Here is a 22,859-nt window from a genome sequence, read left to right as displayed (position 1 = left end):
GAAACGGTTGCCTGAATAGACCGCTGAACCTTTTTTGACATTGTTAGTACTTTCTACTGATCATTGGTGCGATCAGTTTGAAGAATAGCTAATTTTTATTCCACTCTTTCACCATTTCCGTCAAACAACTTTCAGTTGAAATGACTTTACGACATGTTAAAGCATACTTTCATTTGCTTAGTTATCATTCTCATCAAATTCTTGTACTCGTTTGAAATTTCATGCATGTGGTGATCGTCGTCAGCAGCGAAAAATGCTCCAAACTCGACGTCATTTTGAATTAAATACTTAGACAGTTGGGAGGAATGTTGAAAGTGTACATTCTCATCCTTGGTACCATGAAACAAACTGTAGCGATGTTTTGCGAAATTTTCCGAGTTTTGCAAAGCACTGCCCTTCTTGTACCCATCCTGCATTTAAAGGAAAATATTTTCATTTTGGTAAAACTTTAGTTTCACAAGCCAATAAATAATATAAGCAAATAACATTCACATTTGGCCATGCCACCGTGTAGGTGTATAGCCTATAGTTACAGCATAGCTTATTGTAAAGAATGAAAGACAAGATGACTAGTACGGTATTTGGAAAGAAACCTCGTTATCTTCGGGCAGCTGCATATACCTCTCGGTATAAATGGCGTGATACAATTCCCACCTAGTGACCGGTGCAACAGCAAAACCACATTTAAAAACATTCTGCGAATCTTCCCCTATCACGCGGGTGGTGGTGTATCTGCGTGAACAGTTTACCTTTGAACGCTAATGGTTTATTAAAATATCACATTGCGTTCAACGGCTAAGTTATTCTAAGCATGTGTTTTTTTCTATTAAGAAATTCGCTTACCCGCCATAAGACCAGCCCCATATTGCTATCCTGCTTTTGTCGATGTAAGAATAACGATCTGAGACGATGCGAGCAGCTGCTATTTGATCGATTGGTTCGTACTGACCCAACTTCTTGTAAACCTTGCAAACAATTTATTGTTTGTTATCATTTGAACAGATTATGGATAGTGTATAATTCAGGCCTGGCCAACCCGCGGCTCGCGAGCCGCATGCGGGTCTTTGCCCGGTATTATGCGACTCTTTCGTTCATAGTGAACCTCTGAAAGAGAGCACATTTTACCCATTTTAGGCAGATAAATAATACAGAAAAGTAATCTCTACTGGCTAATGTTTAATTGATATTTGCTAAATAATGATTGATTACATCAGATTTCGACCCAGAATTAAGATGATGAAACTGAAACAATATCTGATGCAGTTTTATGACGTAATAAGAAAAAGCGTCATAAATCATAATGTGTATGATGTGGCTCTTTGCGGTTAACACAGTAAGAAGTGAGGCTCTTAGTCTTTGACTGGTTGGCCACCCCTGGTATAATTGAATCACTTCTATTTGCAAGAAGAGGCCACTTTGTGAATTAAGCTTTGTGGCAGAAACAACATCAAAATAAGCGAAATATTTCTGTCCGTCTTCCTTTAACCTGGGTTCAGCAACAATTGGCGGATTGGCCAATGTCAGTGTAGGAAAGACATGGTCTTCAATCAATTTGTAACAACGGGGAAAAATAATTCAGTCTATAGCTCATTTCGCTATTAGATGAATTTGCAAGTAGTTGGCGTGTCTTACAGGAAACTTTTTCGGAAACGTCACGATTAAAAATAAATATAATATAAACTTCTTGTTGTCTAAAATGTTTTCAGATTTAAATTATTGATTAAAATTAAATTGTAATCGATGCTCTTCTAAACCTACAATGTTGTTTGTGTGCTTCTGGTTTTGTCGAAGCTACCGCTTTGAGGCCAAACGTAGCTTATACAAGGGCAAAGATGAACCCTATTTTCTTGATTAAAATCCGCTCTGGAATAGAAGCCGCATGATCAAATTGATCAACACTAAAAAATAGTAGCTGCGGCTTCTATTCAAAAAAATATGGTAATAGTTTTCATCTTAAATAAAAACAATGTTAGGCTAATTGCTGGTGTGAATATTGTAATGTATACTTAAACTTTCACAATTTTTCTTGTAGTTATGAACGTTGTTCGGTTCTTATATCCCTTCGGTGAGATAGCCTTTCGTAACCTTACTTTCAAAACATCTTTCGTGCTATTTGTCATAGCTAGTTTTTTGTGGTAATACCATAAAGTTTAGATTCATCGTTTCTCGGCGGCAGTGTCCCACTTTGTCAATGGAAGCATCTGTCCACTTGATTTTTTGTATATTTGCATTGTGTACTGCAAATTAATTAATTGAATTCAGGTGATGAAATAAACTGCGTGGCTAAGAAGTCATTGGCAAACATTTTTTGAACACCCATCTGACCGACGGTTTCCGACAAGTAAACAGTTGACAGTCATTACAAGGTTTTATCGTAATTAATGAGCTGAACTAAGTGCTGAAAGGGTGTAAGGCGGTAATCACGACTTTCAAAAAGCAGGTCTATCTTTTAATTTCTGTGGTGAACCATATTATAATTTGCTTGTTTATAAAAACGAAACGTAAAACAAGTTTTGTGTTATGTTAAGGTTAATTTTATGATGTATATAAAGTCTCATCTTACCATGTGCATGATTTCGTCACCTCTGAAACCAGTTCCTCTTCCGTCAAAAGTCATAACTACTACATCTAACGAACTAGAAACGTAATCTTTCCATTGCACAACGAATCTCTCTTTTACCTCTTGGTATGATGGACCTAAAACAAGACCGGTACGTTTTACCACATTTTCCCGTTTTTTTTTGTACTTTGATATTGAACTATTTAATCTGATATTCAACAGTTTTATGCGAACAGATTTGGTCATTTTAAATATATCAACACTTTTATAACAACTTATGGTTTCATTTAGAAATCTTAAGTAAACTTGGGTGGTTAATCAGTTAGCCAAAATGTAAACTATTGCCACTATAGCGAATACCTGAATAGACTTCGACAAGCATTGGGTATTTTTTCAATGGGTCAAAGTTTGGTGGCAAGTGCAAAGTATAGTACCATTCGCCTTCAACATCTGGAAGCTGAATGGTACCATATTTTCGTGTACGAAATTGGTACTCTATAAGAAAAAAACAGAGTGTTAAGTTGCCACTTTCCAATGTCTCCAAATTATATTAGAATGCGGATAGTGTAACTTTAAACAATACATTCTACTTAATTATAAGCAGTTGTAATGAAATTGGTAAAACGAGTATCGACATATTAAAATTAACAGGCGGTGGTTTGCAAACCGGGTTTGGCATTGAAATATTTATCTTCGGACAAAACAAAGTCTTTGCACAAATTACCAAACTCGGTGAGGATTCCTCGGCGCTCGAGCCGCGGTTACCTGCATGTATTTCCGATGTCTACGTTATTGTGTTTATTTAACGCAGGAACAATACAGCCAAAGCATTTGAAAACATATTAACAGCAGATGTTTGACGTCTGTCTTGAAACGTTTTCAATGCTGAGAAAGTTAATAAGCAGAATATATAACTCTGTTGTTGATGAGACAACATGTTGAACCCTAACCGCGTAATTTCGAGTCCGAGAATGTACTTGGCTAACTACCAAGCCGCTTATTTTAAAATAAAAGGACAATCTAAAGATATGTCCACTGAGGTGACTCAGGTGAGGTGTTATTTGAAGCTAAGAGTTATTGACAGATCTTGATTAACAACCTACCACCCAGCACGTCTTGCAGCTTTGTATTGTTTTCGACTATTCGTACAAATTCAAAGTCTCCAACGTCGTTCCTTTTGTGTAATGTTGAAAGGGGAACTCCTAGTACGGAAAAATAAATACAACAATAAAGAGTATAGTAGAACTTCCAGTTAATCAAACTCTGTCAAATACTTGAATAATAAAAGGAAAGACTTGAATAATTAGTTAAGTTAACTTGCCCAGGTTTGAAACGAATTCATGTCATCTTGTTTCAATTTTTATGTACAGGCTAAATTCTGTATTGGTTTGTTATATGACGTTAAATTATACAATAATAAGAGCCAAACAATTTCTTCTTTAAAAATGCTATCATAGTCTTTCTACATAAATTTGCTTGCTCGTAAACTTGCCCTATTCAAACTAAAAAATGAAACCGTTCGAAAAACTCACCATTAGCTGTTCCACCGCAGTTAACCACCACAAAACGTCCACCATAACTGAATGACGGAGTCACCCAATTGCAACGATCTTTATACTGAACATTAAGTTGACACGTCATACAAGTTCTAGTTCTGTCTTTCCCGTGACCTGTAGAAATTATATAGCAAAAAAGGTTAACTAACCTGTCTTAAGGTCTATACTATAGTAAATTTGCAAGTTCTCTGTTTATCTTCACGCAGTTGTTTTTATTACAGAATGCGTTAAAGTGTGCTTACAGAGGAATATCGTTGCACAAGACACAGCATCAGAATATAAATTTATTGGTAAATTTGATATTTTCGGACAGATTTAAGAGTTTGGGGTAAGTTTTGGGAATAAGAAACAAATAAATGAGATTCAAAAATTTGTCTGTGTGAACGTCACTAGTGTATAGGATGCTGGTTAACTTCATTTAAATTTTTTGTAAGAATTTTATTGCTAATAATTAGGAAATTATTTTTAGAATGCGCGAATTCTTATGCCGTAATGTTGGTATGTGCTTTTCTCTCGTACGTTGCATATAGCGTATAGATCTCTTCATTGGCTAAAAACCCTCAATAAAGCAATTCAAAACAAGGTATTGAGTCAATTTCCATATGGATCGAATCAGATGAAAACAAAAAATAAGGAAAATTTAAAATCTTGATCCGAAAAGAATATTTTGCACAAAGAAACAATCTGCAAGGTCAGAAATGCTCATGCCCACAAATAACTCTAATGGAAACATTTTTACTTTAAAAAACACTTTATTACCGCTAGAGGGTGTTCATATCGTAGGAAGTGCAAAAAGTTTGAAGCTTTAATCATCCAATCGTTGTTAAGTACCAAACCCAATTTATAAGGAAAGAAACCTTCTATAATTTAAACTTTTTCCTGATTTTGCATTTTTGCCGTCATGGACTGCGACCTATTACTATTAGACATCTTTGATAATCCATCCAAATGGAGAAGGATCTTACCCATGTGCTTTAATATGCAAAGTTACTAAGCTATCCATGCAAAAATAAGCTTTTTAAAAATAATTAACTGATTTTCGTCTTTCGCCACTAGACAGCTAAAGGATAAAATTTCTCACCCAGTATAAGTATAAGGATATTCAAAGATATCCATTTAAAACATTAGGATTAGAAAGAACTCTCGCAACTTCAACGTTAATCTCTTTGCTAAATTGAAATTGACCTTTAACCCTCCACATGTGACGATTGCGCGGAAGTCCTTTCCCTGGGTTGTCTTCTGCCTCAGTGCTCGTAAAATAAATCCAGTCAAATGTCTCGTCGTAGTGATAAACCGCGAAATATCCATATGATGTATCAGTTACCTTAATATAGAGATATTACAACGATAAAGCAACACTATACAACCAACAGCATCCTTCATATTACAACATGGAAAGAGGGGAATGTGCATAGTATTTGCTGATATAAACTGCTCAGTTAAATCAAACGCATCATTTGTTTTCTTTCTTTGGCTAGTTTTACAACCTAACAGTAAGTTAGCAGATGTGTATGTGTAAGCAAAAGTTCTTACTTCAAACTCGCCAAAAGTCCTCCAGTCGCTGGTGTTTTTATCCATGTTTACTACAACAACGTGAGGATATTTTTCGTGGCTCTGCACTGTCATGTATTCATTGCTTGAATACAAAGGGTAAATATACGCGGGTTTGTAGTGTCCAAGCCAGCCCGTACTGCTACTTGTTTCCATGATCGTGCCTTTGGTGAACAGCAAAGTTATATGTGCATATGAGCTCTTGATCGAATACCAGAACTCGTTTTATACAAACCGTGAAAACATCGGAAGCTTGGTGCTCGACAGTATTCTGTAATCATTTCGTTTTCGATTCGATTTTTCCAACTAGGTAAAAGCGTATTTTTTCGCCATGCTACCGAATTGAGATAATATCCAGTATTCCAGTTGGGACTAATATTCTATGTGATTAATAGTCGGCTTAAGAACAGTGGTCATATACAGATTCAAATCAAAGTTATATAAGGATATAAGTCAAGTAAAGTATATACAAAGATTTAAGCCAAAAAACTAAATATGTATACATCTTGCCTGTAAAAATAAGTTATTGACCAATTCTTAAATGCCATGAACGCTACATACTGCGCGAAGTGCAAACAACAGCAAACTATAGGCAAAGGGCGTGGTAAGCAATGAGATTAAAAGTTTTACGAATCGTTGAATAAAAAGAAGGTGACAAACAAGAAAAACAGTTTAAGTTTTGTGTTCGTATTATTATAAAACCAACCGGTTTTATTGTAATCACATCTTTGGTATCGACATCCACTACTGATAGCGTAATCGTTGGAATTTTTGTTCCTGGTTTCGAATAAGGCATCTTTATTATTTCGGGATATTGCAGCTCCTTATACATGGCAAACTCCAACTGTGAGACTCCGGTATCATTTACTCTACACAAACGGGTAATAAATAATAAGTAGATGTACTGCAACAGATGTTTTCTATACGCTCTAAATATTGCCTTTTGTTTGTTGATTACAAGTCCAATACATACGTGGCATAAGCAAGATAGGTACCGTCATCTGACCACCACATGAGAATATCGTTTCCGGCTATTTCTACCCTTAACATTTCGTCGGAAATGCCGTTAAACATGGAATATTCGTTTCCATCTGACGTTATCTGTGTCGCATTTTTTACAAACGGGTCCTACAAAAACGTATAAATAAGTTTAAGCATTTTAAGCAATTACTTAAATGTTACGGTTGGACTATCCGGATGGCAATTAAGCTATTTGATCTTAGGATACAATTTGGTTTGAGATGTGTGAGATCGATTGCACGCTTCTGAATTTATTAAGCTTAAAAATAAATTAAAATAAAACAAAAGTACTAAAGAAACATTAAAAAATTGTGAAATTTTGGACATGTATTTGTTTTTTTTATTATGAAAAACTACGTCACACTTAAACGTTTTTACAGTCAACACATTTTGTTTTACCAAAAATTAGTATAAAAAGGTTGCTTTGTGCTTACCTTTTATTAACTGTTAATTATCCGGTTAACCGGTTTGCTAAAACAGAAATATCCGAATATATCCTTTATCCGGATAGTAAATATTATTGATATCTGAACTAACCCAACTAAAATCACTATGAATAATGCGGTCCTTTGCATCATTCTTCTAGCTTACCGCTGCAAGGTAAACGTTGTAGCTGTATACGAAAGCAAAATTGTGACCCTTTGAAGACCATTTAAAGTTTTGTATACCATTCGACGGAAGATTTGGTTGAGTAATGTTAACTCTAAAGGGCAAAATCAGTTAAATAAAAACTAAAATGCGTGTCTCAACACTTGATTTATAGTTAATCTTCTATTGCAAAAAAGAAATTGATTTGATAATTACCCTGTGGATACCTCGTAGAAAGTCATGGAAAAGGTGTCGTTGTAATGCGCGTAACCCTGACCATTTCAGAAAGAAAAACTGAGAGGTAAAATACAGAAAAAGATATTTTACTGGCTATATGTTGAACAAACTTACATTGACCCACTTTGTTCCAACCACTAGATAGCTTTCGTCCGCAGACACATCCCACCAATCATAGCTGTCGGGCTATAACCAAGAAAATTCAAGCTTAGACAAAAACAGTCATTTCTATAGCATTTTATAAGTAAGTTTTCATACCCAGGCTCATTTTGTTCGTTTTATAACAAGTAAAATAAAACAAAAATTGCTTTAATTACTCTCGTAAGTGCTGACGGTTAACGTAATAACAATCATGAATGAAAAATTACCAAATGCTCTGCTTGCATGAATATCCGTTCTGATCCATTTTCAATGTCAACTTTTACTACGGTTCCATTACTTTTTAATGTTATGTATTCATTACCTTTAAACAAAAAACCTTCTTTTTAGGTCCTAGCAGGCTGTCACTGGTATGTTATCTTCATATTACTTGCACGTGATCTACTTTTGGACAAATAGTTTTTTGTAGTGCAGAACAAACAATACAGACGTTTCAATTGCCAAAACAATCACTTTAACATTTTCAATGCAAGTCAATGATTACTAAGATACAGTACGAAGGTAGAAGTTAAATCGCTTGCATAATAATAATAATGTTCTTAAGCGTTTCGGCTTTATTGTTTGTTCTGCGCATTACTCGAAAGCCAGAGTTTTTCTTCTAAGTTTCTTGATTGTTAACACATAAAGCTCTAAAGCCTCTAACAAAATAGGAATTATATTTTGTTCGCAACCGTAAAAGTTTATTGGCTCTCACTATTTCACTGGAAAAATCCGATGTTCAAAGCCATTTTGGTGATTTGGTGGTTGGTTTCTTGTTAACCTAACTTAAATGTCATAGCATAGTAACTCTTGCTTACAGCCAGAGACTTTTTCCAGAAAAAAAAGTGGTTTGTGAACTGATGTGCTGTAGCAAAACAAACAACTTAAAAAAGAAAGTTCCACGCAAGGCATTACTTGCAAACCCCTAAAGTACATCGCTATACTACGGCCTCTGCAAACAGAACTACAGAAATGGCACTCATGGACATGGCCCCATTTGCTATGACGTTACATTTAAGACATTACTATTTTGAACTTGTCTTGTTCTGGACCCGCAGCAACCAGCGAATAAACTGCACACTGATCGGCTGTGGTTTGCGGAAGCCAGGTTGAAAACTTCTGCATGAACTAAGAAAGTGACATTACCTAAATTTCAAATCCACAACGCTTGTTGGAAAACCAAAAACTTGTTCAGAAAACAAATTCGAAATGCTTTACTGTAATCATATCCGTTAACCGTACCTGAAAACCAGTATGGACGTAACTCTTTATATCGAAATTTTCCCTTCAAGAAGTCATCGAATTGCATTCTTTGTTTGCTTTCATTTGGTTGGTAGATCTCGTCTGAAACAAAAACGATATTACGCGAAACGACAACTACAACCTACTTATAGCTGAAGTCGTGTGGTTTTAAACCTATGATTTATTCCTACTTTTGATCTATGACTATATATATTGTAGCAGAGCACATGGGTAATTTGTATTTTGTATAGCTTGAACTTATGCACAATATATTACGAACATGATACTGACCTTCATCGCTACTCCGGGAAAATTTTGGTGAAATTTCGTCTGAAATTCTTGATAAGAAAACCAGTGCTATCAATACAGCAATAAACGTCGCTGTCACTAATAATAGTAACTTGAATTTACTCATGATTTAGCTACCAAGCTCTCATACTAGGCTGGGACTTGAAAAACAGAAAGTAAACTCAAACAATCTAACAAGAAGAAAGTAAAAGTAAAAAATTCTAGCAAGAGCTTAAGCTTTACTTAAAACAGCTTCACATTTAGGATATAAAGCAGCATTCGGTGAATGACGAGCATTGATCTATTTCGTTCAACAGTTATTATCAGAGCAATGACGTCATCGTTTGGGCTAAACATCCATTAGCTCCAGCGCACGTGTTGCTGTCTTCCCCAGAGATTAAATGTGATCCTTTGGTGTGACCTTATATGAACTTTTCAGGACAAACAACTGCAAGGCAAATTTAAATTCACTAAATAACTTAGTTAATTCCCAGTACAAGGTTTTTTTTACCAAGTATAAATATTTATTGCAAATACTTAACAAGTTCGTGATGTTATTGCAGTGTTTTGCCTGTATTTCGTATAAATGGTTGCTTTTTCGTAGTTAGGCCATTGCTTAAATTTTTGTTGTTTTTAGTCACGTTTATTGTTTTCTTACCCATTCTCCACTCTCGACAATTTAAATCAGTTAAACTTGCCATTGCCAAGCTCTTCCACATCTTTGCAAAGGCTCGTGTGGCACGCTCATATACGCACGTTTCAACACAGCAACCAATCTCTCCTGGGGCAACCAATTAGCACCGAATTGCTTCAATTTCATTTCGACTTTGCCCCTACTTATTGGTCCGCATTCGGCTCTTCAGAAGAAAAGGATTTCTGTTTTTCTTGTTCTTTTGTATAAAAATTTATTCGTACCAACATTCCCGTCATATATTTTGTTCTCTCGTTATGGTCGGTTTAAGCCGCAGCTCCATTTATAACTTATTTATACTTTTTGTTTTTGTTCATACTATTTTGAACGCGTTCGGTTGTGTTTGTGATCAGGCCTTCGATTTTTTACAAACAAATTTTATAGTAACAAATCCATATATTTTACAAAGACAAGCATCCTGCTGAGAATAAAGACAAACGTATAATTATCTTAGCATTTACGTTTTAGATAAAAATCTGATGTTTTGCTGAAAATTTGTGAAAATGCTAACTGTGCAACATTGCGCACTATGTCAGCCACGGTCAATTTGTACTTATTTTGTACCTATACTATACCGTGTATACCTATGTAGCCACGAAAACACGCGATTTCGCTATACTATATTCTATATAATATATCAAACATGCAGACTGTCAGGTCATGACAGGTTTCTTTTCGGGAATCCTGAACAGCCACGTCTTCCCCCAACAAACTAATGTGAAAAATCGTTTTTTGAGCAAGTTTATCTCTCACTTTGAGGTATCCTGCACATCGGTGCGTCGCTATACGTAAAGATGCATATATAATGGTAAAACTACTACACAACATGGCATATATTGTCCGAAATGAATTTTTGTGTTAGGTGAAGAATTGCGGAGAATTGATGTTCTACTAATCAGTCAATACTGATCCTGATACTAAAGTGCGGGGTTTCTTTGCAGTTGATCCGAATTACTTATAGCGCTTGCAAAAAAGTACGAAAAAAGCATGTAGAGTAATAACGAAACAAAGTTCTCATTTTTTGAAATTTTTTTTTATGGTTTATCAACTTCCAGAAAATTCTAAAAGCGGAATTAACTGGTTGACCAAACCATGATGTCTCGCTGTTTGTCTGTGTGACTGAGCATGTGACTTATATGGAAACATATATATGTGGTGGCTTTGTTCTGTTTTAAAACCAGTTTGTAATATAAACAGTTTTGGTTGGTATACTTGACGCTTGTACACAGCAATGATATAATGTATTGTTAGAACTGCGCCGTAATAATTACACAAACACGACTATTAGTACCTTGCTATATAACTTAGTTTACAAAGTTGGGGAACCACTACCTTGAAAGAGTTCTGCGACATATACTTTTGCTAATAGTCGCTTTTTATTTCTATTGCATTTAAAAATCTACCCTTTTTTTCGAAATGTTGAGATCTTAAAACTTTTGTTTAATAGTTTGATAATTGCAATTCTCTCCAGGATTGTTAGTATTAATTACAGTTAAATTTTATACGATCAAACAACTATTATCATAGCCTAAAATTTTGATTTGACTTTCAATACTAATGAAAACTTTTGAAAGAACAATTAAAGCAGACTAAAACACGTTTGGAGATGGTGGGTAAGAAGTTTGTAATGATGAGCATAGCCATTGGGATAATGGTTGAATCCGTGCCATTCGTCAGCCGCAAAGTAATTTATAAAATCGATATTTTGGGAAATCAGTGCCTTTGATAAGTGTGCATTGTTCTGCAAAAAATAGATACATATCCACGATCGTTTAAAGCTAAGGTATACATGGTTTTATGAAAAGGTTACTTAACAAGTTCTTATATCACGTTTTACGGAAGAATACGACACCTGAATATGGACATTTTCATCAGCGGTTCCATGCACAAGAACAAAATAATGTGAACGGATGTTGTCCAAGTTTTGAATTGCACTCGCTTTAGCATATCCGTTCTACGCGATATAACTTTCAGTTCTAGTTGCATCATACACAACATATACCGCCATCCCGCGATTATGGCGGACCAGCGCTCTAAAACCTAACTATTACCAGCCATTCCCAAACTTACTTCATTATCAGTAGGCAGAGTCATAAATTTTTCGGTGTAATGTGTGCTGTAAAACATTCAGTCTGTAACAGGCGCAACAGAAAACCCACATTTGTATATTCCGTTGACATCCTCTTCAATAGTCCTTGCGGTTGCATACCTGTAAATTTAAAAGGCCCTTTATACGATGGAGAGTTAACATCAGGAATTTTAAACATTTCAAACTTTTAAATTTACCTACCCCCCATAAGATCTTCCCCAAATTGCAACGTTTTGTTCGTCAATATAATCGAACTTTGAAATTTGTCGTGCCGCTTCGATTTGATCCAAAGGTTCGTATTGACCCAGTTTTTTATAAACCTGTTTTGTTAAAAAAATGCCAACTCTGTCAATGTATAAATCGATAAAACGTATTTATAAACCAATGCCAGTACAAGTTGGATAGGAAGTGTTATATTTTTACCAAATGCATATCTTTGTCACCCCTGTAACCTGTTCCTCGGCCATCAAAAGTCATCACCACAATTCCAAGGTTGCTGCTTGCTATGTAACCCCGGGCCCAATCAATGGTGTAGTAATCAGCGGCATGTTGCCATCCTGGTCCTTAAATAAGCACACAACAGTGAAAATCAGTTAATCACCGTGTAAAGATTCAGTATTTTGCTTGCTTTAATGCTTATATGCTTAATACCTAATCATGTTATTCTGTTATGGAATGAATAAATCTATAAGTCTATGCCCAATACATCGCAAGGGAAATTTTGAGGAGTAAAAGACAAATTGCCTGACCATATTGTCATGACGTCGTCATAAGACGCTATTTATAAGCTGCTTTAACCGGTTTAAAATTAGCTTACAGCTGACATTTCTAGTAATTACCACAGCTTTCAAGTAATTTTTATTATTATTATTATTGTTTTTATTTTATTTATTTTTGCGAGTAAAAGTCTTTGATAGGCAGATTCAAATTAGAAACAATAGCGCTCCAAAAAAGCAATCATATTCACAACGTATTACATTATTACAACATGTCGAAACATATTTGCATTTGATTGGTGAGCATTTTGTAAATATTTCTGTAATTATTAGGGACTCTGTTCATTCCATGATCGTCGTCTGCGGCAAAAAATACCCTAAAGTCAACATCATTTTTAATTAAGAACTTGGACAATTGAGCAGAGTTTTGAAAATGCACATTTTCGTCTCTGGTGCCATGGAATAAAGCGTAACGATGTTTTGCAAAATTTTCAGGGTTCTGAAGTGCTGTACTCATGCTGTAACCATTCTACATAAAAACAACAAAACGGATTTTATCATTTTAACTGCCGTTTATAAAATTGTTTATCACAAACTTTTCTCATGTTATTAGTTATATCGGAGAAAAATACTGTTTTCACCAAAATACCTTTATACCTCATTGTCTTTTGGCTCTTGCATGTATCTTTCTGTATAAATGGTGTGATATAATTCCCATTTGGTAACTGGAGCAACGGAAAATCCGCATTTGTAAACATTCTCTGAATCTTCACCTATTACGCGACTGGTAGCATAGCTGCAAAACAGAAATTTTCCGAGAAATGTTCGATCAACACCCTTTAGCTTATAATAAATATGTGCCGGACATGCATCATCTTACCCGCCATATGACCAACCCCAAATTGCGGTTTTTGATTTGTCGATGTAGCTATTTTCGTCCGAAACAATACGAGCAGCTGCTATTTGATCTGCTGGTTCATATTGACCCAATTTCTTATAAACCTTACGAGATAAGAGTGACAGCTTGACTGGCGTGTTTTCACTGTATAGGCTACTTTGAATTATTGGCTTACAAAATAACAAAAAATCACGCATAGACCTACGCTTTTTCACTTCAAGTATGAAGCGAAAATAATTTTAATTCGATCTGATACAATCCTACCATGTGCATGATTTTGTCACCCCTGAATCCAGTTCCTCTCCCGTCAAAACTCATAACAATAACATTTAGCGAACTAGAAACATAATCTTTCCATGAGACTGAAAATCGCTCCTCTACTTCTTGAAATGCAGGACCTTAAGTGGAAACACCTCTATTAATTCTTAGCAATAAACCTATAATAAAACCTATTGTCTTTTTGTTCGGAAAAATTTTAAATTCGTTAGGCACAGAGCAGTTAGGCACTAAATAAGTAACCAGGGAACCGATAATTAGCTTCAAAGTTGTCAAACAATTACACGTATGAAAGCAGTAGGCTACTACATGCGCCAAACGTCCAGTGCAGTAATTATAATTATATATGTAGTATCGCTACCTGAAGCAATTACATATATGCCTACGACACCAAGAATCTCATAACATATATATTATTTCTAACCTATTGCGTATATTTGGTATCTACTTTACATGAATTCACTAACTTTAGACTGCTTCTTAACATTAAATCGGTACAAAAAGCTACAAAAATGATCAGAAAGATCCAGTGATTAAAAAGAAACGGTTGCGTTAAGTCAAAAGAAAGACAACCTTGGGCACTTATCCCAAAAAATCCACCATAGCAACGAATTGTCCAACCCCCATGAGCAACTTGTTACTCTAGTGATCAAAACATATCACATTTGTGTAAACCGAAAGCTGGTCAGCTAACCTGAATAGACTTGAACAAGCATTGGATACTTTTTGTTTGAGTCGAAATTCGGTGGCAAGTGCAAGGTGTAGTACCAGTCACCATCAACATCTGGTAGTTTTATGGTACCGTATATTCGTTCACGGAAGTAATAATCTAAACGATTCCATAAACAAGGTGTGATATGTCGGTATTAAGATTAGGCTAAGTTAATATTTCTTCAATTGTACATAAGCTATGCCTATACATGAGTATTTCGTTTATGTAGTAACCTACCACTTAGAGTGCTTTGTAGGGCAGTATTATTTTCTGCTACTCGTACAAACTCAAAATCACCGGCATCATTTCTTTTATGTAAAGTTGAAACAGGTACCCCTGAGCGTAATAACATTAAGTTTAAGGTATAGTAGCCCAGTTATAAAATACCGTCAAGATCTTCTTGCTAAACTGACAGCAAAATTAAGTTGTCCTTTAAAAGTTTCTTTTTCTCCACAAAAGTTCTACTTCAAAAATTTTTCACACCATTAGCTGTTCCACCGCAGTTAATGACAACAAAGCTTCCATCCTTGCTGAATGAGGGGGTCACCCAATTGCAACGATCTTTAAAATCCTCGTTGAGCGTGCACGTGATACAGGTTCTTTTGACATCCGTTCCATGACCTGTAAGAATAAGCATTGCCAACCACTAGCTTATCGGTAAAATAGCATTTTCTATTATTGTTGAGTGTTGGTCAAACGTTAAAATATATTGCGTCAAAAGAATGGTTTTTGCAAACCATAATCTTTGTTTGACCTTTAACCCTCCACATGTGACGTATTCGGGGAAGTCCTTGACCCTCGCTGTCGACCATCTCAGTACTTGTAAAATACACCCAGTCGAAAGTTTCATCATAGTAGTAGATGGATGTGTATCCGTAACCAGTGTCCGTCACCTATAAGGAGAATAATAGTAGGTGTCGAAATTTATTACAAGTTAATGCTTTGAGTTTTCAGGTACACAATATAGCGTTGTAGGATAACTAATATCGGAGGAATTGCTCAAAAACATAACTTATTATTGTAGCTTGCTGAAAGGACCGATAAATTGATTGTTTGATATGTCAACATTCTGGTGTTTGCTTTTAAACAGTAATAGAAAAATTCGAATCATTTATATTATATATGGTTTGTTTTATTCCTACACCATAAATGTTATCTACGAATTGATTAGAATAGTTGCAAAATATATTAACAACAAAATACATAACAGAAAACAGAATATGGGTGTAAATGATTAGTACAGGAAATATACCAAATACTAAAAATCATAATAAGTAATGAATAACGAGTGCTGCAAAAGTAACAACCTGTAACAGGGTTTAAAACTTCTTTGTTTACTTACTTCAAAACTACCAGTTGTCCTCCAGTCAATTTCGTCTGTATCAACGTTTATTAAAGCTACATGCGGATACTGGTTATTGCTCTGAACGGTCAGGTATTTGTTGCTGGAAGGTACTGGATAAATATGAGATACTTTGTAATGTCCGACCCAACCGGTGCTGCTGTTAGTCTCCATTTTTGAACCTAATTACAAGACATTAAGCTAATTGTTCATGGACTGGATATAAGTGAATATCAAATGTTGCTATGAGGAATAAGCCATTTAAACATCCACACCATGTGAACAAGTGAAGTTCGGCGCATTGCACTGTTCCACAATGGCCTCATTTTCTATTCGATTTTTCCAAGTTGGCATAAACGTATTGTTACCACTCCATTCTGCTGAATTGAGATAATACCCGTTCCATGTAGTGCTTACGTTCTGAAACGGATAGGAAACAAATTTTGCAGCGACTTTTTAAAGTTGACTGAATATAGAGACATGGCCACATTTATACGTCTACCTTTGACATTGATGGTATTGTATATTAACCTGGTTTGCAATAACTCACAGTTTTTCAACATGTAATCGTATAACTGCACAGTTGAAACTTACTGGACTTAGTGGAAACAAGTCTTTTGAAGCCACATCGACCACAGTTACTGTTGTCAATGGGATTGTGGTTCCTGGCTTCGGGTAAGGTAACTGAATCATTTCGGGGTACTGCGCGTGGTTGTACACCGAAAATTCGAACTGGGTTACTCCTGTTTGGTTGATGCTACACAAACAATAACTTAGGCTAATTATTAAGTTCTCACATGGTTAGTCATAACGCCATCTGTAGTCATCCTACATCTGTTCACATGATCATCTAGCGCTTTAGCCATACTTCTCCAATAAATAATTCCATATGAACATCATATTTACTAATCACGTGTCAGGCGCTGTTAAACATAAGTCAACGTCTGCTTACGTAGCAAAAGCAAGATAGGAGCCATCACCCGACCACCACAAAAGTGCGTCGTCGTCTGTAATTTCTACGCTAAATAGCCAATCCGATATTCCGTTAAACATCAAATGCTCGTCACCATTATCGGTTATTTTAGTGGCTTGACTAGCAAATGGGTCCTGTTTGGTAAAAGATTACAAACAAAATTTTTCAAAAATACATAACTTTGTTATTTTTAAAACGGTTATGGAAAAGCTCTCACCGTGACCAAATGGACATTGAAGCCGGAAATAAAGACAAATCTGTGTCCCATCGGGGACCATTTAAACTTTTGTATGCCATCCGAGGGAAAATTTGGTTGAACAGTTTGTGATCTGCAGTGCAAAGTAACACGCTCTTTTTACAATATTATGAGTAAATCAACACTTAAAATCAAAATTTAAATTAGCATCTTCAGCCAAAGACAGCAACAATAAGTCAATTTGTAAAACTTACCCCGTAGACACGTTATAAAAAAGAACTGAGCACGTCCGAACGTAATGTGCATAACCCTATAATAGAAAAAGTACATTTAACATTAACATTTTGCAAACGTTGCAGATAATATGAATTTATTGCAGCCTATACCTTACGCATTGTATTACAAACATTGACAATTTCACTATTACAGAGAATGATAACTTAACCGTACGTCGATGGTATCAATTCCAAAAGCAACGAAGAGTTGATCGGCCGACATCAACCACCAATCATAGCTTTCCGGCTGAATATACAATATTTATGAAATAAACAAGAAACAAATATAATGTTACTTTAGTTTGAGGTATCGGTGTGAAGAGTTTCAAAATATTGTTTAAAAGGTTGTGATTATCTTCACTAACCAAATAACCATGAAAGTTACCAGGTTTTTGGAGCTCAAAAACTCTGTTTCATCTTCTGTTTCTATGTTCACTTTTACCAAGGATCCATCGCTTTTTGTGGTAATATATTCATTCCCTGCAAGAATTTATGCTTGAGGTATAAATAAACTGATTAGGTAGGCCTAGGTCGTTCTCGCAGGTGTTGCAGACTTTGTCAGACAAATTAAAAATGTTTTATGAGACTTTGTACAAATGTCGGCAATAAGCACAATTATATTCGACATAGTTTCTCACCGGAAACCCAGTTAGGATAGAACGACCTTGCTCTAAACTTCCCGTTCAAAAAATCATCAAACTGCATCCATTGCTTACCCTCATTTGTTTTAGAAGTAATATCTAATATTTGAAACAAATAAAAGGCACATAAACGTAGTAAATCATAGTAAAGTTAAAGTTTGTAACATTTCATTGATTGACAATAGGGGCTGTAATTCTACATTTACCTCTCTTTTTCCACTGTACAAGCTTCGGTGAAAAGCTTCCTGGCGTAGAAATAAGTAAAAACAGGGCAAAAACAGCAATGCATGTCGTCGCCAATAGCAAGATCTTTGCTTTTGACATCATGCTGAAAGCGAGGGAAAGCAGTAACAAATTTTCCGAACTGCTATTTTCTGTCAAAAAGAAAAACTTCAAACGCATACGTTAGCCCATAACTATACGCTAAATGCTTATACTGTATAAAAGTAAACACGGTTACAGGCTTAGCCTATATGCCCCTATATTTTTTTGGGAATATATTGCTACTTTGAAACATCGTAAAAATATTTTGGAAATTCTTTTATGCTATCTATAAGTTTTCTATATGATTTTTACATCAGCTGAAATAATTCCGATTCACTGCAAGGAAGGACTTCCATGCTTGTCCTCAAAGCTAAACCCTTATGGTATCACTATATATTTGATCTAGTGATTAATGCAGGTAAAGCATTAAAACTTACAAAACGACTGCAGCATTAATCATTAACTTTCGTGCTGTCATAAAAAGCATAAATCTGCCGTCAATATTTACTCAAGATCGCAATTTGGTATTTAATTCTAAAACTGTATTTGCATCATAAACACAACCAAAAGATGTACCACACTCTTATTGGTAGTTTAAGCATTCCTAGCCTAACCACAAAAGAGCGAAAAAATTGCTGAAGTCTACAATATTTTGTTGACATATTTCTGATAAGACCCACGTCTTCACTTTTGTGGTATAAAATATTCTCGAAAGTTGACCTATATCAGCTGATGTTAGCATAACAATGAGTTACATGCTAATAAGCCTTTAATTGATAGCTTGTAAAAGTTGCCTATCTTTTAAAGATGGGAATTTTTGGACTTGTTTATTTCAGAAATTTTATTCTATAAAAAGCTTTATAAAACAAACATAAATTATTGCCCGCAAATAAAAAGTAAGTTGCAATGCTTTGATATCAGATGTTAAACGTGAAGTTCTTGTTCTTCGCACATTTTCATTAACCCGTGATAGATATCACTAACAAGCATGTTTCTTTGATCTCTTTTTATTGCAGTAAATCCTTATGGCTTACTTGGTTTTATATGTAATATATATACATTACAACATATCGTAATATTCCTTTTCTTCGTTTCGTTTTGCTGTACGTTGTATAAGCAGCGTGACTTAAAACTCTAAATAGGAAATTTTAAAATCAGTTTGGCAAGTATAGTGATTAATGGTATCATAAAACATATTCTCGGACTGGGAAAAGTATATGCATAGATTAAACTATATATAAGTTATTGGGCGATGAATTCTTATCGGAACCAAACAATAACATATCCTTTTATGTTTCTCAATTTGACTTCTTGCATGACGCAGTCGCTAAACAATTTTCTTTGTTTCAAACAAGATATTTAAATTGCTATTGAGAGCATTTAACTCGTTGGGTAAAAAAACTTTATTTTAAGAAATTCCAAGCTACTTAAACTAATCTATCATATTAGACCGTCGTTTATTCACTAAAGTCAGAAAATTTCTAGATAATAATGTTTTGCATAGAAAATTGCCAATATTAGTATTTGTATTCACCGGATATTCCTTGCAGGCGATATTTGCTGAATGTCAAAACCTTATAAAGGAGTTTGAACTGATATTATAGGTTTAATAAACTTAAAAATCTTCGGTACATCCTCGTGTACAATAGCAGTAAAAAAGTATTAATAAATAAATAAATATCACACCAACTGGCAAAGAGTAGTGTTGTAAAACAAACAATTTAACAAAACTAGTGAACAACATAAATTAACAGTAACAAAACATATAACGGACTAAAACAAAATACTTGGAAACAAAAAACAATTCAGCAATTAAGGATATGCGTCTTCATGACGGAAGCATGCCAAAGGCACATATGCAGTTTAAATCCACCCAGTGAAGCTGTTCGGATTTAGGTTTGCGTTCTCCCATCCCTGATACAGATTTGTGTTGCGTTCTCCCATCCCTGATTTTGTCCATAATCGTAATGGCTCGAGTCAGTGACTTAACTCGAGTCCGACTCGAGTCTGACTTTTTCGAAAGACTTGACTTGATTCGAGTACTCTTCTAAGAAAGTACATAGATAACTTGTCTTGACTCGAGTCGATATCTAAAATCCCTTTAATCGAGTCGGCTGTTTTTGATTACGATTCAGCATTATGTAAAATAAATGTCTACTCTTTGCTGTAAACACAAGTGTAACATGAAATAAATTTATTTGTCTATAAGAACGCGTATAGAAGAACTCTATAAGCGCGTAAGAACTCTTCTTGACTTGAGTCACTTCTATCGAAAGACTCGACTTGGCTTGAGGTTTAAAAAGTAATCGACTTGACTTGACTTGCGACTTGAGTTTGGTGACTTGGTTGCGTATTTATCTATTTCTGCATTTTCCGTACGCTTGGCATACAGCTTATATTCCGAGGTTGTCATCAGATCATTGGCTTCATATATTATAAAAGATGTGTTGGCTTTGAAAAAAAATAGTTCTTTGTCTTGTCCTGACGTTTTGTTAGTTAATGTCTGACCGATATCTTTAACGCTACAATACTACTAACTTATTGCATAACTTTTCAAGTAGACCTAATAACTGCAAAACTAAGAAGAAAACGAACAAAAATAACTACGCAGTACATCAAATCCACGAAGGAAGTAAAGCGTGAATCTTGTTGAAGCTGCATAAAAACAGCGCGCTATGTCAATAAAAGTAATGCTTATGGGGATCCTGAAAGATCTTATACGATTATTATTTTGACTGATGTCTAGTAAAACTAAACTAGTTATTCGCGTACCACCTGGAAGACCATCGCGTACCACTAGCGGAACGCGTATACACACCGTAGTTTAGGAACTACAACGTCAAACGACGTTAGAATTAAGGCGATAATCTGTAGGCCTAATTGATTTACTCGTATTTTAATTTACATCCACAAGGGATAATTTACGATTTACAAGTTTGGAACAGTTATTTTCCCGCGCGAAAGCCGAAAGCAAGCGCTTGTATGGTGGTAGGCTACTGTCTGTGACAGTCTGACCGACCTATATAATCGATAGATTTGCAAGACAAGAGAGATGTGAAAACTTTGTCTAAAGTTTGATTTTTAAAACACATGATATGCAACCATAAACAAAACAAAAAGATAGATTTGTAAGATAAAGTGAGTGTACTAGTGTGCCTTGCACAGTTTCTATTTGTGTGTCTTTTTGTTAAAGCTTCTTTGTAGTGTACTTCTTTCTTGAGGCTTGTGAAGAATATTTTTTTACATGCGTAATTACTGATCCCCGTGTATATATATTTTTTCTGTTGTGGGGTTACTATAGTAAGGCTTAGTAGTAATATTTCCGTTAAGACAGCAGTTCTTCTGAAACAAAAACTCCAGCGGAGAACTTTGCACGTAGGCTGTCTTGTCAAATAGGGTACTTCCGAGCAAATATAGTAACAAGGAAATAAGTTTTGCGCAGCCTATGACACATACAATAAGCGTTATTCACAAAAACCTTACAAACCATTTCAAAATTGTATGGGCTACTATATACGTCGCGCTTATGTGCAAATACATTTTCATGCGTTATAAGCCGTAGAATTTTGTGTGGAAAGATTTGGTCACAGGATCGGTAGCACATGATTTTCGCCACATTTTTGTAGAATCTCGTGTAGTCTACTACTGTATAAGCAAAGGTGAAACAGGTAAAAACGTTAATAACCAAAACAAGTCAAATGTAATTGCGTAAATTGGTATTCTGATAATGTGTATTTCTAATCATAGTTTTTCTTAAAGTGTTTATCAATTTCCGGGCAGAAACAACTGAGCTTACTAAACAAATATATCCGGGTTTATAGACAGTAAGGTAGTTGCAGGAAAAATAAAAAGCCTTTAGAATCATTTAATATAAGCTGTAACACAAAGCGTAACAAATTATTCCAGAGCTGCATATTCGTTTTACAATAACTAAGCAGTTAAACAAGTGCAGGCTGAAAATTGCTGCTGCTTTAACTTTAACACAGTGTAATAGTTTTGCTATACCACCGGAATGCTAAAGGCAATTTATTTTTGTTGCGACAAATCTGCAGGCCTAACAAACACATTTGCCTCTTTGAGCTAAACGTAATATCCGCTGACGCAATACGTCGTACTTCAATAGCGCACGAGCCTACTAGTACTGCATCCTTGTAGTGTGCTGACCAAGTTTGTATAAAGAGTCGGAATGTACCTTGTGAAAAGCATTACGTGGCGTCCAACCTCAAACTGAATCACAGTGTCTTTATATAGAATTATAAACCTCATAGTTATACAGTCATTAGGATAAGTTTTCACAGAAACTAAAGGTAAATATAATACAATACAGTTTATGCAGAAAGATTGCAACTTCAAAGTCACTATATTTCACCGTGAAGAAGACACAGCTCGTTGTAATAGATCCACTGTTTGGAAAAAGAATACGCAAAACGTTAAACTTAGTTATTTGAGGTTAAATTGACGTTAAAGTTAGAGATAAATTTGTGATAACTCTCTGCTTATATTTACGTACCGAAGTCTCGCAGGAAAAGCCACTTCAAACTCACGATCAAAGATTTGTCAGGTTTGGTGGATCGTTGTAATTATTACAAAAGCTGGATAATGTATT

The 22,859-nt window shown here is 35.2% G+C and overlaps 2 protein-coding genes across 3 annotated transcripts; both read right to left on the bottom strand.

Annotated features, from left to right (window-relative positions):
* Nucleotides 1-30: 30 nt before the first annotated feature.
* LOC143461661 (dipeptidyl peptidase 4-like) lies at nt 31-9,630 on the bottom strand. Its single transcript, XM_076959470.1, has 18 exons — nt 9,184-9,630; nt 8,893-8,994; nt 7,881-7,975; nt 7,627-7,698; nt 7,492-7,547; nt 7,279-7,390; nt 6,641-6,795; nt 6,374-6,536; nt 5,903-6,047; nt 5,650-5,831; nt 5,302-5,440; nt 4,093-4,230; nt 3,664-3,762; nt 2,921-3,055; nt 2,564-2,697; nt 844-965; nt 594-732; nt 31-410 (listed from the first exon to the last, which is right to left on the bottom strand). Exons 1-18 carry the CDS (start codon nt 9,305-9,307, stop codon nt 147-149), a joined length of 2,376 nt encoding a protein of 791 aa, XP_076815585.1. The 5' UTR covers nt 9,308-9,630; the 3' UTR covers nt 31-146.
* A 1,484-nt stretch (nt 9,631-11,114) lies between these two features.
* On the bottom strand, nt 11,115-18,587 carry LOC143461660 (dipeptidyl peptidase 4-like). 2 transcript variants are annotated; one of them, XR_013118069.1, is made up of 19 exons: nt 18,196-18,587; nt 17,987-18,088; nt 17,734-17,828; nt 17,524-17,595; nt 17,328-17,383; nt 17,095-17,206; nt 16,857-17,011; nt 16,499-16,661; nt 16,180-16,324; nt 15,905-16,086; nt 15,317-15,455; nt 15,046-15,183; nt 14,800-14,898; nt 14,545-14,679; nt 12,384-12,523; nt 12,162-12,280; nt 11,942-12,080; nt 11,724-11,825; nt 11,115-11,612 (listed from the first exon to the last, which is right to left on the bottom strand). XR_013118069.1 is itself a non-coding variant. In XM_076959469.1 (18 exons), the coding sequence occupies exons 1-18, from the start codon at nt 18,389-18,391 to the stop codon at nt 12,942-12,944; spliced, it is 2,448 nt and encodes an 815-aa protein (XP_076815584.1). In that variant the 5' UTR covers nt 18,392-18,577; the 3' UTR covers nt 12,813-12,941. The 2 variants fall into 2 exon arrangements, 1 of the variants encoding a protein (XP_076815584.1); XM_076959469.1 differs by lacking the exons at nt 11,115-11,612; nt 11,724-11,825; nt 11,942-12,080; nt 12,162-12,280; nt 12,384-12,523 and adding exons at nt 12,813-13,205; nt 13,334-13,472; nt 13,557-13,678; nt 13,839-13,972 and having other exon boundaries at nt 18,196-18,577.
* Between the last annotated feature and the right edge of the window lie 4,272 nt (nt 18,588-22,859).

Source organism: Clavelina lepadiformis, chromosome 6 (genome assembly GCF_947623445.1).
Source record: "Clavelina lepadiformis chromosome 6, kaClaLepa1.1, whole genome shotgun sequence".
Classification (NCBI taxonomy): domain Eukaryota; kingdom Metazoa; phylum Chordata; class Ascidiacea; order Aplousobranchia; family Clavelinidae; genus Clavelina; species Clavelina lepadiformis.
This window is presented reverse-complemented; position numbering and strand designations above follow the sequence as displayed.